The 18,997-nt window shown below is 40.6% G+C and overlaps 1 protein-coding gene and 1 non-coding gene across 2 annotated transcripts; both read left to right on the top strand.

Annotated features, from left to right (window-relative positions):
* Nucleotides 1-4,180: 4,180 nt before the first annotated feature.
* Nucleotides 4,181-12,019, top strand: LOC129713375 (low molecular weight neuronal intermediate filament-like). The gene is made up of 4 exons (XM_055662383.1): nucleotides 4,181-4,997; nucleotides 6,481-6,798; nucleotides 7,495-7,619; nucleotides 8,711-12,019. The coding sequence occupies exons 1-4, from the start codon at nucleotides 4,296-4,298 to the stop codon at nucleotides 8,934-8,936; spliced, it is 1,371 nt and encodes a 456-aa protein (XP_055518358.1). The 5' UTR covers nucleotides 4,181-4,295; the 3' UTR covers nucleotides 8,937-12,019.
* A 5,152-nt stretch (nucleotides 12,020-17,171) lies between these two features.
* Nucleotides 17,172-17,242, top strand: trnag-ccc (transfer RNA glycine (anticodon CCC)). Its single transcript has one exon. It is a non-coding gene; the product is annotated as a tRNA-Gly (tRNA).
* The last annotated feature ends 1,755 nt before the right edge of the window (nucleotides 17,243-18,997 follow it).

Here is an 18,997-nt window from a genome sequence, read left to right as displayed (position 1 = left end):
GATTTTCAGTATATCTCCCTTTTTAATTCTACCATCCGATGTTAATGGTGGGAGTATATTTGATGCACAGGATTATTTATCATTAACAACAGGACATCCCCCCTGCCTCCATGTTCCCTTCAAGCAACACACCATCCTGACATGGGGAAAAGTAATCTGTTTCTTCATTGGTGCCGAGGAGCCTTTGAAGTTGTTGGGCTGGAGTTTATTCATTTTTTAGATTTGTGCTCTTTTTGAAATGTATTTGCAAACATTCCCATCTAAAATGAAATGTATAGCAATGAACACTAGATGGCAGTATTAGCTGGTAATTGAGTTATCCACGACCCCCCTGTATGGAGAACCATTGCAGTGCAGGGCAAAGCTCATAGATGCAGGGAGCAAATTCTGATGCATCAACAATGTTCAAGGTATGTTGGGTAATTCACATGCCTTTTGCACATATACCCGGGCATAATTGCAGGATTTGAGCCATACCACATGCTAAGATGATGATGTATTACAGTAAAAATCAACAAAAAAAGCAGGCTGGAAATCTGAATTAAAAAAACAGTAAATGCTAGAAATACCCAAACTTCAAAGAAAATGAAACACTTAGGTTTTAGGTCAATTATTGATGGGTTTAGAACCAAGTTATACACAGCAAGCTTCCCACAAATAGCAGTTTAAAAATGCCCAGAAGCTGGCATAATTTTGGTCAGTGCCCAAAATCGAACTCTGTGGTTAAGGGATAAATATTATCCAGGGCACTGGCCAAATATTATTGTCCAGGAGAGAAGCCAATGGTTCTTCAAGTTGTGATAAGGAATATTTTGCGTCCATATGGGAGAGCAGACAAACTGATTTAACATCTCATTCAAAAATATTGTTGAATGTTAATAGCATCACAGTAACTAATAATGGGCAAGAAAAGCAGCTACACTAATAATACCATTTCCCATTTACAAATGCAAAATAATTAATGAAACTGAACTTCCGGGGAAGGGAATATCTCAAAGTCACAGCTTTTCAATATTGTGTTCATTTTTTTATAATATGCCCTCCCTGTCAAAGGTCAGTGCAGAAAGCATTAGCCTTGAAGCTCAATGCTTTCAATTTAAATGCTGGCTCAGTTCTTTGTGCAAATCAATGGTTCAAACTGTTTTCCTCACCGATTTAATGAGACTTCGATCAGGCCAGAATGTTGGTCATCCATAAATCAGTGCTGCAGCTGTCAATTTCTGATGAGTTGTACATCAACCTTGTAACTTCCCCAGTGAATTCTAATCTCGGCAGGAGTTGAAAGCTACTCGTTTTATGAGTGAAATTCAAAGATGATCTTTTATAAAACTTGCTTTTTATAAATCACTAATTATGCCAGTTCAGTGAGAAACCTTGCAAAATAAACTATGCACTTTCCAATTAAATCTCCTATATCTAAGTGAACTTGACAATGTTATTGCCCAGAGATTTACTCATCAGCGAATCAATGGCAAGATAACTCATTGAGCTACTGCCTCCCTTTCATAAAATAATTGCTGATTAGATTGTAATCTACACTTGAAATTCCCATCATCTCTCTGTAACATTTCACCACATTGATATCAATGAACTATCTAACTCTGCCTTTAAAATATTGAAAGGTTCTGTCTTCACTGACTGAGAGGCTCGGCCACCTGCCAGAAAATATTTTGCCTCATCAATCTTAAGTGTAAGAAAGAACTGCAGATGCTGGTTTAAATCAAAGGTAGACACAAAATGCTGGAGTAACTCAGTGGGACAGGCAGCATCTGAATAAATTGATGCTACTGTCTTTAAACTGCAGCAAAGGCAGGAATGGCTACGTGTGCCTAGTATATGTAGGGCATCTATTGTTATTATCTATTAAATACTTCACTATAGCACACCTTCATGTGCTGCCTTCCAGAATGTTTTATAAACTGTTCAGTGCCAGGCATTTGTTGGGCGATTTATGTATGGCTCAAGTGTTCTCATTGGGATAAATATCATGAATGTCAACTGCAATGCACTACCTGATTTATTTTTATAAGGAAGCAACAATCTCCCGTGATATGTGGTTGATTAATTAAGGTTCAGGGATTCAGTTAAATGTGCATGTTGAAGGCATTTGAAGCAGATAAACTAATGTGAATGCTTCCTGATGCAATTTGGATATGTCTGGTGTGGAATAAATTGTCCTCTATCTTTCCTGTTATTAGTTTCATTATCTGACTGTGTGGAAGTGAGCCAGTCAGCCCTATGACCGAGCTATCCAATAATTCTCATTCACATGTTTTTCCCCTATAACCCTGGAGTTTTTGTTCCTTGTCACATGAAGGTAGTTCTGCTGTATAACACGATAGTTGCATTCCTAAGAATCCTCACGTGATGCAAAATCGCATTATAAAAACAATTGTCAATAGGGATAAATGGGTTAGGGGGTAGAGAGTTGCAGACTCACAATAACAACATTCTTTTCCTGTTGAATTTTAGAAATTAAAGGTCTTTTTCATAACCTTAAATTTATTTTTGTTATTGCATACTAAAAATATGAAAGGTCGTATGTTCCATTGTTTTACAAAGTATCACTGTACAAGTGTCAATAGGAGTGATTGTTTGTTAATCTCTTTTGCCGATGATGGTGAAATGACAAACTGTATTCTTAAGAGACAACGATGATGTCTGTTTACTGCAGGGAAGATACAAGGAAACCATTTTTTCCTAGATTTTCTTTTCCAAGCCAACTCTTTTTCCTCTTGTTAATTTCCAAAGTAGCTTTGAACTGGTTCTCCAGCTCCCAATCAACATCACATTGTAACCTGTTTAGTCCATGTAAGGTAAATTCTGTTCCCTAATTTGTCAAACGCATTTGAGTTATGGAAACTCATTATTTACCTGTATTTATCCAAATCCCAAATTAAAATTTATCATTGGGAATTGATCACAGCTTGCCATGTGGAAATATTCCTCATTTTCCCCAAGTACTTTTGTAAGTCATTTTAAACCCATGTCCTCTGCTGGCTCTTCCACTAAGGGCACTCGTATGTATTGAAAATAAATTTGGGCATCTCTATCAAATTTTCACTGAACCTTCTCTGCTCTTTGGGAATCAACGCCATCTTGTCCAGTCTGTCACATAGCTGAAGTTATTCCTCCCCGCTGACAGTGTGAGGGTCTGTATGAAACCCAGTCAGTGAGAGATTACTACAATGCCGGGGGCTGCTCTTCGCGACACGATTCAGACACGCCTGCTGTGGATCAGTATGGTCACAGATACTGCACCGACAATGAAAATTCGATTTGCGGAGGGGGGGCCGTCCCATAGACTGAAGGGATGTTCCAATGCGGCATGTCTGGAAATCACCTGCAACCCCTGGTGTCGTTGCAAGAATCAGCCAGATGCTGCAATGCGAATGGTATTGCAAATGAACAACCCTTCTGACCCCCAACTCTGCCATTTTGATTTTATCGCCTCTGTGAGAGGAGGGGGTTAATGCAGAATCTCAAATACAATTATTATTCAGTTTTAGACTTAAAACAATGGAAATAATATATTCAGAGATTGAATTACTATCAATAAAACCTCAGCGTTCTTCCTTCCGAGAATGCAGGGGAAATTAAATACAGTAATAATTTTAAAACTCGCAATAGGTTGACGGCGCATTCAGTGCGAAAATGTTTTAACTCCATCTTGAGGCATTTATGACATCCTGCCGGACAGTGCATCTATTCGTTTCTGGCCAGACAGTAATATCTAGACGTCGAGAAAATTGAAAGTAAAAGGGGAATAGTCAAATTTTCACATCTCACTGATTTGCAGCATGAAAATGGGCAAACTAACACACTGTAACGATGCATTATTCCTTTCACTTCTCCAGCTGTGATTTATAACCGAAAGATTACACCATGATCGTTCTGAAAAGTTTTTTTTAAATCAATAGATGTTTCTCTGATAATGTCGTCCCTTCGCTTGTTAAAAAATCAGCCCGTAGCGTGTTAAATATCGACACGATTGCATACATTTTCTGCTGAAGTCAGGAAATGAGACGATCACTGCGTGCCAAGATCCAAGGAGGAACGACACGCTCGAGGGGTCGCAACAAGGGAGGGTCGGTGGGGAGGGGTTGGGCGCTGCCGATTCGCTCTGGCCGTTCACATGTTGGGTACTAAAGGGAGGCTTTGCAGAGGTGCCTTTGTTCATTCGACGCAGGGCGAGTCGAATCGAGTCCACTCCTCTCCTCTCCTCTCCTCTCCTCTCATCTTCTCTCCTCTTCTCACCTCACCTCTCCTCTCCTCTCCTCCACCCGGCCCCAAAGATGAGCTACTCTTCCGAGTGCTACTATGGCTCTTACCGTAAGGGTTACGGCGACAACCTCCGGTTGTCCGGCCGATTGACATCAAACAGCCCTTCCAGAAACTCAGTGACCAAAGTCTCCATGTCCAGAAGCCTCTCTCCTTTCTCTTACAAAAGGTCGAGTGCCTATCCTTCTTCCCTCGACTCTTTCGACCTGTCCCAGTGCACGGCGGTCAACAATGAATTCAAGATTATCAGGACCAACGAGAAGGAACAGCTCCAAGGGCTGAACGACCGCTTCGTCACTTACATCGACAAGGTACATCACCTGGAGCAGCAGAACAAGGTGCTGGAGGCCGAGGTGACCCTGCTGAGGCAGAAGCAGGCCGAGCCGTCCCGTCTCAACCAGGTGTACGAGCAGGAGATCCGCGACCTGCGCACCCGGGTGGAGGAGCTGAGCCATGAGCGGAGCCAGCTGCGCCTCGACTGCGAACATCTGGCCGGCTGCCTGGACAAACTCAAGGATAAGTACGACCAAGAGCTTCAGCTGCGAAAAGAGGCCGAGGCCACGCTGAAGGTGTACAGGAAAGACCTGGATGATGCCACTTTGGCCAGGTTGGAGCAAGAGAAGAAGATCGAGTCTCTCCTTGATGAGATCGCGTTCATGAAGAAGGTCCACCAGGAAGACCTGGCCGAGTTACAAGCCGCATTGCAGGCGTCCCAGGTACATATGTAGAGATGTAGAAAGCGCCCCGCCTCGGCGGCCAGCGTGAGTCCCTTCCAGAAGCGCCCCAGCATCTGAAACCTTAACCATTTCTCTCCACAGATGCCGCCTGCCCGATTGAGTGTTTCCAGAGCTTTCTGTTTTTATTTCAGATTCCTAACATCTGCAAGTTCTTGATATTCACATTCAAGACAGCCATGAGTTGTTTTGTTTTTTTACATTATGATATTGGGTTAGTGCAAGAAAGTAGCTCAGGTTGTCATTTGTATCGTTTATTGAACAACATTTTATACCGGGGCCGAATGGCCTGCGCCTGCTTTTTATGTCCACGCGACCCTGATGTAAAATGTCGGTTTTAAAATGTTCACTGAACTGTATCTGTGTTCCATTCTCCGGCAGATGTAGGAGAATGCGGCGAAGCTCTGCCCTCCCATTTATTGACGAGGAAGACTGTTGTCTGGAATTGAAGCAGACCAGGGCTCGGCTGCGGTGCGGGCAGCGCTGCGGAACAACTGGTCTCAGTCCAGCTGCTGTTTAGTTAAAACACATCTGCATTTCCTATTCAATATTCATCTACCTCGAAAAAAGATGCTGTCAAAATTGTCTTTAACAAGGAACAACGTTAATGTTTTTTACTTAATTGCGTCAATATTTATTTTGGTTTTCTTGGTTGTGTCGTGTTTTTTACTGTCATCAAGATGACGGACAAAATGTAAATTATGGTCAATGGGTTCATTCTATTTTATAGAGTTGATTCATATTGTCGAAAATGCGATTTTTTTTTTCCCCTCCGTCATTCCAAATACAGTCTGAATCATTGTTTATAAGAAATGAACAAGACTCTTCTACACATTCAGAGTTACAATGCTAGCTAATATGAATTGGACTCGCTGTCTGAAAAGGTTTGGGATTAGATTATTCTCATTGTGATCACCTTCAATTGAATGACGAGGAACCATCAATGCTCCTGCATCCATTTTGTAATGCCGTCCTCCTGGGTAACCTCCAGCCCATTCACAGGGTCAGTGGGTAATAGATGGACCAAAGAGGAATATGGGGCAGATGGTGCTGAGGGAGAGGTAGGAATAGAGTTGGGGGACAAAAGCAGGTGGGTGAAGCAGTCAAGACTCAGACCGGTCAAAAATGCTTTATATAGATTCCTGGAGGTTCAGCCAATGAGCCATTCTCATGAGTGAGATTTGGTTATTAGACAATAGTGAGTCTAAATTATAGAATATCTAACAACATAACAAATACTGCAATGTGAATCAAAATGTTTAGAGTCAGTGATGGGTGCATTAGGAGGATGAGTCTGGTTGTTTATCTCCTGATGTTAATTTGAATCTGGATATGCCAACGCATGTACTTTCCATACTGCAGTCAAAATGCTGCATTCAGGCAAAACTCGCCATTGGAAAATGGTGCAGTGGTTTATGTTTCCAAGTCATGCAATCTCAATTTACGATCTAACCTCCAACTCCAGGTAACAGTGGAGGTCGATGTGAGCAAGCCGGATCTGACAGCTGCTCTGAAAGAAATCAGGTCCCAGTATGAGGTGATCGCCATAAAGAACCAGCAGACGTCGGAAGAATGGTACAAATCAAAATTCGCCAACTTCACGGAGAATGCAGCCCGCGGTAACGAAGCTGCCCGAGCAGCCAAAGAGGAGATTACCGAGTACCGGCGCCAACTGCAATCACGGAACATTGAAATCGAAGCTGTCAAATGCACCAACGAGTCTCTAGAGAAGCAAATGCTGGATATGGAGGACAGACACAATGCGGAGATCAACAACCTGCAGGTAGTCACCAAGTATTCAGCGGCAAGGTTCACCATCAAGACAACAGCCTCCCATCCCTCAGACCCTTTACTTTACAGTCCTACCTCTATGAATACATCTAACCCAATAGCTCACCCCTCTACTCTCTTTTCTTGATGTCATGGCACTGTTGTGCCTCCCATCACTTCCAGGGCACTCAATGCACCAAACATTTCTCTTTAATTAAACCCTTGATTTCTTCTCCTCTAAAACATTCCTTAAAATCCACCTTGCATGTCCTAATGTCCTCTTTGGCTGTGCATAATTTAAACCTCATCATCTTCTAATGGCATATTTTGCAATTATAGATGATGTCTTATTGCACACTTAAAGTACACATCACATACATTTGATACTGCATCATGGACCCTGATGATGCAGCCATCTTGCCTTGGAATTAAAGCTTTGTCTTCAATATATAAATTGGTTCTATTCACAAGTCTTTTTTTCTTTCACTAATGGGAAAACTCCATCATAAATGCAGCTTCTATCTTAACCCTTTGCTAATAGGTCGCAAATGAAACTCTGCCAAGTCTTCTTATTTTGAATAGAAATGGCACCTTGATAGAAGCGTTCTCAGCCAAATGCTGTTAACCTGTTGCCAAATCACATACGTAGGTGTGAAAAACCAAAATAATTAAACTAAAGGCCTGACTGTGTTTCTTTTAATTTCAACAGGAAGCCATCAATGAACTTCAAAATGCACTGCATTCCACTAAGAATGAAATGACTCAGCACCTGAGGGAGTACCAAGATTTGCTCAATGTCAAGATGGCACTGGACATTGAAATAGCTGCATATAGGTAAAAGCCAACTTTGTAAGAATGTCTCAGTGAATTAATTAATCAAACCAGCTGTTTCTCACGCAGTAATTATACAAATGCAAGTTTTACAAAAAGAATGTTGATAAACAGAATGGTTAAGAAATTAATGGAAAAATTAATGGTATTCCAATATCCACTGATGTTTCATGTTTAATTTGATCAAATCTTAAAATAATATACAAAATCTGTGCTAGATGCAGTGGATGTTGTCCCAGAACCAATTACTTTTACAATATGATCAGTGAAACAATTTGCTTGTTGCAATCATATTTACTGGGATATTAAAATAAATATTAATAGCTATTGGTAGACAAGCAATGAGCTTTGTGGGAAAAAAAACTACTAGAAGAACTCAACGAATTCAGCAGCATCTGTGGGAGAGAGGAACTGTTGATGTTTTAGATGCATTACTATGGAGCGTGGAGAGGGAAGATTGTCAGTGTAATGAGACGAGAGGGAAGAGTGAGACAGGGTCAGTGGGTAATAGATGGACCAAGGAGGGATATGGGGCAGATGGTGCTGAGGGAGGGATAGGGATAGAGTTGGGGACAAAAGCAGGTGGGTGAATCAGTCAAGACTCAGACCGGTCAAAAATGCTTTATTTAGATTCCTGGATTAATTCAAATTGCTTTTATTTTGTTGATCTGTGAAATTTCCATTTGAAAAATAGACCTATTCAAGCAGTATAGAAACATAGAAAAATAGTTGCAGGAGTAGGCCATTCGGGCCTTCGAGCCAGCACCGCCATTCAATATGACCATGGCTGATCATCTAAAATCAGGACCCCGTTCCTGCTTTTCCCCATATCCCTTGATTCCTTTAGCGCTAAGAGCTATATCTAACTCTCTCTTGAAAGTATGGCATATTCAAATACCCGCCCCCCCAGTTGGCTCCCCTGTTCATCTCTGTTTGAATTACGATGTGAATCTGAAAGCATCATCTGTTACTATCAAACATTTACTAGGCTTGTATCAGATATCATTAAAATATATTTTACTCCTAAACCAAGGGAAATCCATATAAAAATCTGTACGTTTTAATCAAATTTAATATTTTGATTTATTTTTCAGGAAATTACTGGAAGGCGAGGAAACTCGGCTAAACACAGTAAGTTGCAGTACTCCTGCATTCATGATTCCTACCTTTTCCTCCACCATCTTGTCTGAGGCAAAGACCTTTACCACTGTTGGCATCAGGAAAACCACAGGAGGGGATGGCGCAGAGAAAACATCAGCCACGAGGAAGGGCAGGTCTTCAAATGAAGAGAAGGCAGGAAAAATGCAGAGCAAGAATTAATGCTTTTCATCATTCAATCTGCTCTCCCCTTCCAGTCACTTCAGAAATCTCCTGCACCCCACCCCAACCTAAGAACAAATACATAAAAATAAAGTTTCAAGCTTACAGGAAGGATATTTTGCAGTCTGCTTAAAAGGAATCAGCCAAGATTATTACATTTCAGTAATCCTATTATATTCTAGCTATAAAGTATGAAGATATGGTTCACTCTAATCAATTACAATTATTTTATATATGTTCGGGTTAACCAGATGTGTCTTGTTTCAGATAATTATATATTTATAATTTATCATTAATAGTTTGAAGGTATGTCAATGTTTGGAACTATGTCAGTACCCTTTATTTATTACAAACAGAATTTGCAATAATTTATGTGGACATTTTCAAAATAAGTATTGTTTGGGAAGAGTACCAATGACTGTTCTGCATTTGAAAATATTAGACCTTCCTTTTCCTGATCTCTCTCTCTGCCTCATGTTGTTCACCTGATTACCAGTTATTCCAATAGTGCAACAGCTTGCCTTAAATATAGAGGTCCTATAGTACTTCACAGAATTGTTGTCAATTGTCATCTCTGTGGCCTAGATTCAAAGGCATGGGTTAGAATTTAAATCTGACTCCCTTTGAAGGGTACTTTAAAGTTGAATATTATGCACATTCATCCTCATTGCAAGATTGATTAATGTTCATTGGGGAGGCCACTAGCCTTACCCTTGCCCGTGTCCTTGACCCCAACCCCTCCCATCACAGTGTATAGCTGTGTCTTAAGACTTTTTCGCCATACTTCATCAAACCTCCTACCTGGTGCACAACCCAACATAGATTCTAATAAATGCAAGCAAGAAACAGACCGATCTGAAGAAGGGTCCCGACTCGAAACATTGTCTGTCCATTCCCTCCACAGATGCTGCCTGACTTGCCGAGTTCCTCCAGCACTTTGAGTTTTGCTCAGGAAACAGACCCTTCCACTTCTCCCTTGCAACCTCTACCTTCAGACAAGCCACGGTTGGCTAGGCTGCAAAGTCAAGTCGAGGTCATAGTCATATGCACAAGTACAGTGAGGTACAGGTACAATGAAAATCTTGCTTGCAGCACCATCGCAGGCACATAAACCACATACAAAAATAAGAATTACACATAACTTCTGCAAGACAGTGAAAAGAAAAAGTGATGGAAATGTACTGATTGCTGGAATACTAAGAACTCCATGTATGCCTCCTTGCTATATCTGATCAGAGTATTTGTTGTTGGCCCTAAGTGTTTAATATGCACTGATGTTCTCCAATTAGGTTTAGTTCACTATTGTCACATACACTGAAGTACAGTAAAAAGCTTTGTGTTGCATGGTATCCAATCAAATCAGATAATACTATACATAAATACAACCAAGCCAAACTCAAATACAATAGGTAGAGCAATGAGGAAGATACAGAGTGCAGAGTATAGTTCTCAGCATTGTAGTGCACCAGGTGCAGACCCACAGTCGAATGTCTGTAGTAGGGTAGAGGATGAATCGGACAGTGCCCTAGCAGATGGGAGAACCATTCAGAAGCTGTTCCTGAGTCCGGTGGTGCACACTTTCAAGGATCTGTATCTTCTGCCTGACAGGAGCAGGGGGAAGAAAAAATGATCAGCTTGGGACAAGTCTTTGTTAGTGTTGGTTTTAACTTAGACTGACATCAAAGGTCACGGCATTGTTATCCAACAACAAAGACACTGTTGAGCCACACAAAGATTAAGGAGAAATTACCAACGGCTTAGTCACAATAGTAGATTTAAGGAACATCGTAAAGGAGGTAAAAGATGTAGACAGGCTTCGTTGAGGAATTCCAGAGTGGGATGCCAGCCAAATCTAATGTTACAGAGGTGCAATCAGTTTAGTTTGATTTCAGACAAATACAGTAGAATGTTGGGATGAGGTAAGGAGATTGTAATGGGGACTATGACTTAAGTAATTTCAATCTTTTGTTGGAGAATTCCCCAATATTAATATCTTTCACCTTAAACACAAAATATTAATCAAAATAATCCAGAAGAGGAATTGCAAAAATATGATGAGGCACTACGAAGAGGTGAAAAAAAGTTGCCAATCACCTTGTGTGGAGAGTTTAAATAAATCAATGATATGTTGTTGTCACACTTACCAAGGTACAGTGACATGCAATGTTTCGCATACAACCCAGTAAAATCATATAGCAGACCTCACCTCGGCGGTACACAAGTGTCGCCACGTTTCTGGCGCCAAGTTCACTGAACAGTCCTATCTTCTGCCTGCCACCACATGTGGCAGAAGGCAGCCCCCCGCCATTGAAGCAAAAGTAAATACACATGTGTGATATGGTCCTATGGAATGTTATTGTTACATTATTCCACATGTAATCTGGACAGCCAATTTCCCATGGATATAAACTTTAATCTCTCAAAATTCCAGATATCAAATGCAGAGCCTGAACAGGATCTATGTACTTTGTTCTCTTGACTCCCAACACATCTAGACTCTCCTCCTTTTGTTTAGTTTTGCTGCTAAAATTTGTTTGTAAAATACCCGACTCTATTAGGATTGTGGCTTTTTAATTTCTCTTCCTGGTCTAACAAAAAACATTTTCCTTGAGGATAAATATTCAGGACTGTTATCAATGTATTGCTGCTATATATAAGATTAACATTTATGCGAAGATGAGAAAAATTCCAAATAAGCCAAATAATTAGAAAGAAATGTTGTATAATGTATTTCTAAAAGTGTAAAACTTCAAGGAGTCATTGAGCTAAAAAGTGAAGAGAGGAACATGTTATTAACTTGTAATAATCTTTTGAGACTGCAATGCATGATGCATCTTATGGCGTGCAAAGAACAGCTATGGAATTAATCGCAGAGGAATTGCCTTAAGCTGTGAAAGAAGACAGGTATAAAATCCATCTCCATGGAATTGCAGCATGCTCATAGTGGTCTTATTAAATGTGAAAATCAACTGGTCACTGGAAAAGTTCCACTGCACAAAAATCATTCAAATCTGTATGGTTTCACCCTACTACAATAAAAAAAACTTTTGTCTTCTAATGCCAAATAAAGCAATCAACAAATATTTGTTCTCACTGTCTTGTACTTCATTGTAGTCTCTTGTCTTATACTTAATTTATGATATGGCTCAAATGATATGAAACAATTTGCCCCCAGACACCTTGCAAACACCTTCAAGGTACATGGAGGAGTAACAAAATACATCGGCTCTGGAAGCCTTTATGGATGATTCACGATGTATAGAATCACACTAAAATAAACCATTTGACTGAAATGGTCCCTAATGGAGTTTTATGCTCCCAGACCCCCATCCCACTTTCCCCCCTCCCTTTTTTTCTTCCCACATGTCCTTTGCTGCAGATGCGAAATTCTCACCATTTTGTTAAACAGGGTTCTCCCAAATTCTGCACTAGATTTACAAACCTAAAACTCATTTAAAGCAATTGATTGCTATGCATCAGAAATAAATTAGTTTATGCCAAATAAAATCAGAAATTATGTTCTATCGAAAGAGGCCACGTACATCTGCTGAGTCTCTGGAAACATAACAGCACCTCATGTTTTGATTTACATCTTTCATTAACTCTGACCTTGATATTTACTAGTGCAAGACTTCCAAGGGGGCTTGGGGATATAAGGAAAATCTGGAACTTTGTGAAATATTGACCAACAAATATGGTTTATTGTTTTACCAAGAACAATGCAGAACAGGCTTTGGTCTTGGGCATTCTAATTCTCCTGCTTTAGATCATACAGGAGCATGTAGACACAAATTGTTGGCGTAACTCAGTGGGTGAGGCAGCATCTATGGAGTCTGTAGAAGGGTCTCGACCAGAAACATCACCCATTCCTTCTCTCCAGAGATGCTCTCTCACCCGCTGAGTTACTCCAGCATTTTGTGTCAGCCTTCGATTTAAACCACCATCTGCAGTTCTTTCGTACACATGCAGGAGCATGTTTTGGAGATGGGGGAGGCGGTTGTGCGGTTAAGTTTAGATATGTTCAAATATGTGTGGGGGGGGGGGGGGGTGATTGGAGTAGTATGGCAGGCAGGGTGACATTGGAAGGAAGTCACAGGAAAATTGAATTGAGCATTGAAAATAGGAGAGATCCATAAAACTCCATGAGCTTTCTCTGCCATTCAATATCATAAATAATCTGTTTTAGTTTTAATGTTTTATTCTTAATGGTTTACTGTATGTCGTGTTGTTGCTTGCGAGCGGAGCACCAAGGCAAATTCCTTGTATATGTACATATTTGGCCAATAAATTTATTCAAACATTAATTCATAACAGGGTTGAGCTCATTCTCCTGGTATGATTTCTTGACCAATTGCCTGATATTGGTTTTTAACACCTATTAAAACTAATATGCATGAGCAATGCCTGCTCCGGTTCAGTTAGCTGCCTTTAAGATGTTTGGAAGTACAACCTTGATGTGTAAATGACCTAGTTCAAATTATGTTGCATTCATGGCAGGCCATAAGACTAATCATAAGCTGATTGGAGAAACTATGAAAGCTTCAAGAACAGAAAAAAGGCCTCTTCACGTCTTGGTAAACATTCTCTAGTGCACTAATGCTAGAATATAAAATGCTCAGAATGTTCTTTCTTTTGGAATAAAATCATATAATATGATCTGACATCAGTCTGAAGAAGGATCTTGACTTGAAACGTCACCCATTCCTTCTTTCCAGAAATGCTGCCTGTCCCGCTAAGTTACTCCAGCTTTTTGCGTCTACCTTCGATTTAAACCAGCATCTGCAGTTCTTTCCTACACATATAATATGGTCGTTCAGCATGGTGTCTAAGCCAACTGTTAAGAAGAGCTTGTTTCATTCCCCTGTTCATTCCCCTTAGTCCTTTAAATTATTTTCATTTTTCTGTTATTTATCTGATTCCCTGTTGAAAGTTCCATTAAACCTTCTTCCACCATTAAAGAGCAGTGAAATCTAGATTACAACTAATTGCTTAAAATTAAAAGATATGTCCTCACCTCGTCTCAGATTCTTTAAAAAAATATTATTCTCCCCAGTTACCTATTCTCTATTTTTAAACCTATTGATTCTGCTGATAAATTAATTTAATTTAGAATATCAATGAATGATATAAATTGCTCCCTTTAATCCAATTTTACTTTTTCTGATACAAATCCTATAATTATCAGAAATAATGGTACAATTCCTTTTTCTCAAATAAAAATAAGTATAGATATACTAGTTTGTTAGTTACCAGAGGGTGAAATATGTTATTACACTAACCAGAGATGCATTATTGATTTATAAGCATGGGTAAAAATGATGGTAAAAACAGGTTGAATGCGCACTCTTTACAATGTGAGATATGTGAGAAACCTTGTTGTAAGGGTAAATATATGTGTGAGTGTGTGAAAATGTTTGTGTGATCTGGATACGTTTTGGGGCGAGACGTTTATGAGTTTCTATATATTTTTATCAGTGTGTGAACATGAATGCATGCATTTCTATTGTATGTGTGGACAAGCACATTATAGGGTATAGGTTTGAATGTGAGATTGTAAATGTATAGCACAAAATTAAATGTATGGATTAGTGTGGATTAGCGTTTCTATCAAGGCTTCTCTGTTATAGCCTTGCTGCTCTGAACTTGTGCTAAATATAGATGTCTGCATTGCAGATGCACAATTTTCAGAGCTTGTTATGAGAGAAGACTGACTGGTAGTGCACATGCAATTTTTCTGGACTGTTTGGCAGACCTGGCAAATGCAAATTACTTTAGCTTCACTTGATTTGTTTATTTAATAGAACCGACTCCTTAATACATTTCTGCTGGAAATACAGTTTGCAAGCAACATTATTCATGATGCAGAGCAAGAAAGGAGGTCACAGTAATGACCCCTAGTCTATATCAATTCCTCAGTATCAAAATCCTGAGGTCACCACTGATCAGAAACTCAATCAGACTAGCCAAGTAAATACCGTGGCTACATGAACAGGTGAGAGGAGAGCTACTCTGACAGCACCTCACAAACCTATCGTCTTTACTGCCAAAAAGAACAAGGATGGCAAGTGCATAGGTACACAACCATCTTCAAGTTCCCTTCCAAATCACATATTATCTTGATCTGGAAGTATATTGCAGGTTCTTCTAAACCCTGAAACCTATTACTCAACAGCACTATGTGAGTACCTTTGCCGCGAGGATAGTCACAGGACTAAAAAATGGTTCACCACTTACATATTCCATGAATTAATAAAAATTCTCTCACAGCATCTAAGAGAATGTGCTATAATTTTATGAACCATTTTATGTGATGGTTTGAACCTTACTGGGACTGGTATTAGTTGCTTCAAGCTATGGGAATTCTGTGTTGAAATAATGGGCCATGCTGCTCGAGATCCCTCTACCTACCTTGGAACCCAGCAGCATGGTCTGAGTGCTGATAGTACATGGATAGAGAGGGCTTCCAGGTCTGTTCAGGATGAGAGTAGTTTTAGAAAGTCAGCCATTAAAGAATTTCTGAGGTACTGTGCATGAGAAACCCAGTTTCCATTTCAAATTGCAAACCACAACACTTGCTTGTTTTGTCAGAAGATTCACTCGTTGGCGCAGCGGCAGAGTTGCTGCCTCACAGCACTTTGCAGCGCCAAAGATCCGGATTCAATACTGACTAAGGGCGCTGTCTGTGCAGAGTTCGTCCGTTCTCCCTGTGACCTGCATGGGTTCTCTCCGAGATCTTCGGTTTCCTCCCACACTCCAAAACCTTGCAGGTTTGGAGGTTCATTGGCTTGGTGTGTGTAGGATAGTGTTAGTGTGCAGGGATTTCTGGTCGGCGCGGACTCGTTGGGCTGAAGGGCCTGTTTCCGCGTTGTATCTCTAAACTAAACTAAAAGAGGTGATTGGCACAATCAGAGAAACGTAGAAAATAGGTGCAGGAGTAGGCCATTCGGCCCTTCGAGCCTGCACCGCCATTCAATATGATCATGGCTGATCATCCAACTCAGTATCCTGTACCTGCCTTCTCTCCATACCCCCTGATCCCTTTAGCCACAAGGGCCACATCTAACTCCCTCTTAAATATAGACAATGAACTGTGTGGCCTCAACTACCTTCTGTGGCAGAGAATTCCACAGATTCACCACTCTCTGTGTGAAAAATTATTTTCTCATCTCGTGACATAAAAAGTTTATTTTTATTGCAGTAAGTTTTGGGGATATGGAAAAGACAGAACTACCAGATTCAGATTCAGATTCGACTTTAATTGTCATTGTCATTGTACAACACAGTATAGAGACAACGAAATGCAGTTCGCATCTCCCTGGAAGAGCGACATAGAATATGATTTCAATAAATAAATCTACCAGAGGTAATAATGGGTGCTGGATAAGTATCTGAAAAAAAAATCAGGACTATGAGGTTCCCGATGTTAGGACTGGTTTGCTATCAGGACTCGCCCCAAGCGCAAAGGGGGAAATCCTTTAAAACCGAGATGAGAAGAACTTTTTTCACACAGAGAGTGGTGAATCTTTTGCCTCTGCATCAGAGGGTAGTTGAGGCCAGTTCATGGGTGGACTCAGAGGGAGTGATGTTAATGTGTGTTAAAGGGTTTTATTGTATTGAGAGAATAGGTATGGATACTGAGTTGGAATGATCAGCCATGATCATATGAATGGCGGTGCAGGCTCGAAGGCTAATGGCTACTCCTGCACCTAATATCTATTTCTATGTTTCTATCAGGACTGGTTTGCTTTTCTCTTGTGACAGTACAGACTCGATGGGCCGAATATCCTCCTTTCGTATTGCAATTTTTCTGCCGGTCTGTGAAATAGCATTTTATTCTTTTACCCGAGATTACTTTGACCATTCTGGTGTTTGTTTTAAGGCAGCGCCATTAGAGCCAAAGAACTTAGCGCAGAGATATTTGATTAGAGGTTGTTTTGTTTATCTTTCTATAATTTTATGTGAAGCTGGGACCGTGTCGGCCGTTTCAAAAGCTCGATCTTACCACAGTCGCTGTTAAATGTCGGTTTACTTTTCTATTTACCTCAGACTTGCTGGTTTATTGAGCGGAGAGAAGAAAGATATATGTTTTGAGGAGATGTGTGTATATATTTGGAGCTTCATTTCGCACACGTGACGATCCAAACAAAGCGGCAGTTGACGCCTCCCTCCTCGAGCGGACAACCGTCACTCGCGCCTTTTCCACACTAAAAGCGCGCGCGCCAGAGTTACGCTCATGCGCTGCTGGTGTAGTGGTATCATGCAAGATTCCCATTCTTGCGACCCGGGTTCGATTCCCGGGCAGCGCACACGTTTTAAATCGCTGTATGTGTACCCAAGATTGTATTTTACTGGCCACCCATCCAACACAAAACTGATTAGAGTTTGAATTAATTGCAAATGCTAGAAATGTGAAAAAAATAAATATAAAATTACCGGGGAAAATCTAGTCAGGCAACGTCAGCAGAAAGAGATTTTTTTTTAAATCTTGGTCATCTGTGGGAATGGACAGACATGGACAGTTTTGGGTCAGGACCCTTCTTCAGATTCCAGCATTTGCAGTTTCTTGTGTATCTATTTCTTAGATGGTGACCAAAAAAACCCCCCATATGTCACTCCAGCGCTGTGTTATATAAATACATACACACACACATATATGTACACACACACATATACATACACACACATATATGCACACATAAATATACACACACATGTGTATACATATATATATACACACATAACACATATATATACACACATACATATACACATATATACACATATATCTATACACACATATATATATATATATACACACACAAAACACATATATATATATACAAACACATATTTATACACACACATATACACACACACATATACACACACACATGTGCACACACACACACATTGTTACAATGCTGGAGTAACTCAGCAGGTTAGGCAGCACAAGAACAGGCCATTCAGCCCACAATATTTGTGTCGAACTTGATGCCAAGACCAACTCTTAGCTATCTGAGCACAACCCATATCCCTCAATTCCCTGCATATCCATGTGGCTGTCTAAAAGCCTCTTAAACACCACTATCGTATCTGCCTCCACCACCACCACTCTCTGTGTAAAAAAGTTGCCCCGCACATTCTTTTAAACTTTGCCCCCTCTCACCTGAAAGCTATGTCCTCCAGTATTGTAACCTGTACACCTAACCTGGTTGATAAACACAGCACCTGTATGAAAGGAAGGATATTTTGCTGCTTGTATGCGGTGTTGTGCGCAGTTTTGGTCTCCTAGTTTGAGGTAGGACATTCTTGCTATTGAGGGAGTGCAGCGTAGGTTGAACAGGTTAATTTTCGGGATGGCGGGACTGACATATGATGAAAGAATGGATCAACTGGGCTTGTATTCACTGGAATATCCAAGTCACTTTGCACCCTCAATGCTATGAAGATGCAGGGTGACTTGGGACAGGTTGGGTGAGTGGACTGATGCAGTTTAATGTGGATAAATGTGAGGTTATCCACTTTGGTGGCAAGAATAGGAAGGCAGATTATTATCGAAATGTTGTCAAGTTAGGAAAAGGGGAAGTACAACAAGATCTGGCTGTCCTAGTTCATCAGTCACTGAAAGTAAGTGTGCAGGTACAGCAGGCAGAGAAGAAAGTGAATGGCATGTTGGCCTTTATGACAAATTTAACAAACAGACTGGTCATTCCTTCTTCTCCCTGCTGCTGTGAGGCGAAAAGGTACACGCATCTACACCACCAGACGGAGCAATAACTCCTTCTCACTCTGCACTTTTATTGTAGATTGACCGGTTGTGTTACTCCAGTACTTTGTATCTTGTTTTGTAAACCGGCATCTGCGGTTCTTTGGGTATAAACCAATATTGCTGGTGTTATACGCAGTAGTACCAACATCTCCTTTTTTCCCTGAACTCATGTTGCCCCCTGGGAGTGTGGACCTTCCCTTGTGCGAGGGGTCACCCTCGGGAGTTGGCCCCTCACCCCCTCAATGTCCCTAAATCCCTCAGCATCGTCTGTCCCGCAGTTCCTCGGTGCCCC

The sequence above is a fragment of the Leucoraja erinacea genome, chromosome 35, assembly GCF_028641065.1.
Source record: "Leucoraja erinacea ecotype New England chromosome 35, Leri_hhj_1, whole genome shotgun sequence".
NCBI lineage: Eukaryota > Metazoa > Chordata > Chondrichthyes > Rajiformes > Rajidae > Leucoraja > Leucoraja erinaceus.
This window is presented reverse-complemented; position numbering and strand designations above follow the sequence as displayed.

Coding starts and splice junctions, on each gene's coding strand:
- LOC129713375 (XM_055662383.1), top strand. CDS start 4,296: ATGAGCTACTCTTCCGAGTGCTACTATGGCTCTTACCGTAAGGGTTAC. Junction 4,998..6,480: donor CCGCATTGCAGGCGTCCCAG/GTACATATGTAG, acceptor CTCCAACTCCAG/GTAACAGTGGAGGTCGATGT. Junction 6,799..7,494: donor CGGAGATCAACAACCTGCAG/GTAGTCACCAAG, acceptor TAATTTCAACAG/GAAGCCATCAATGAACTTCA.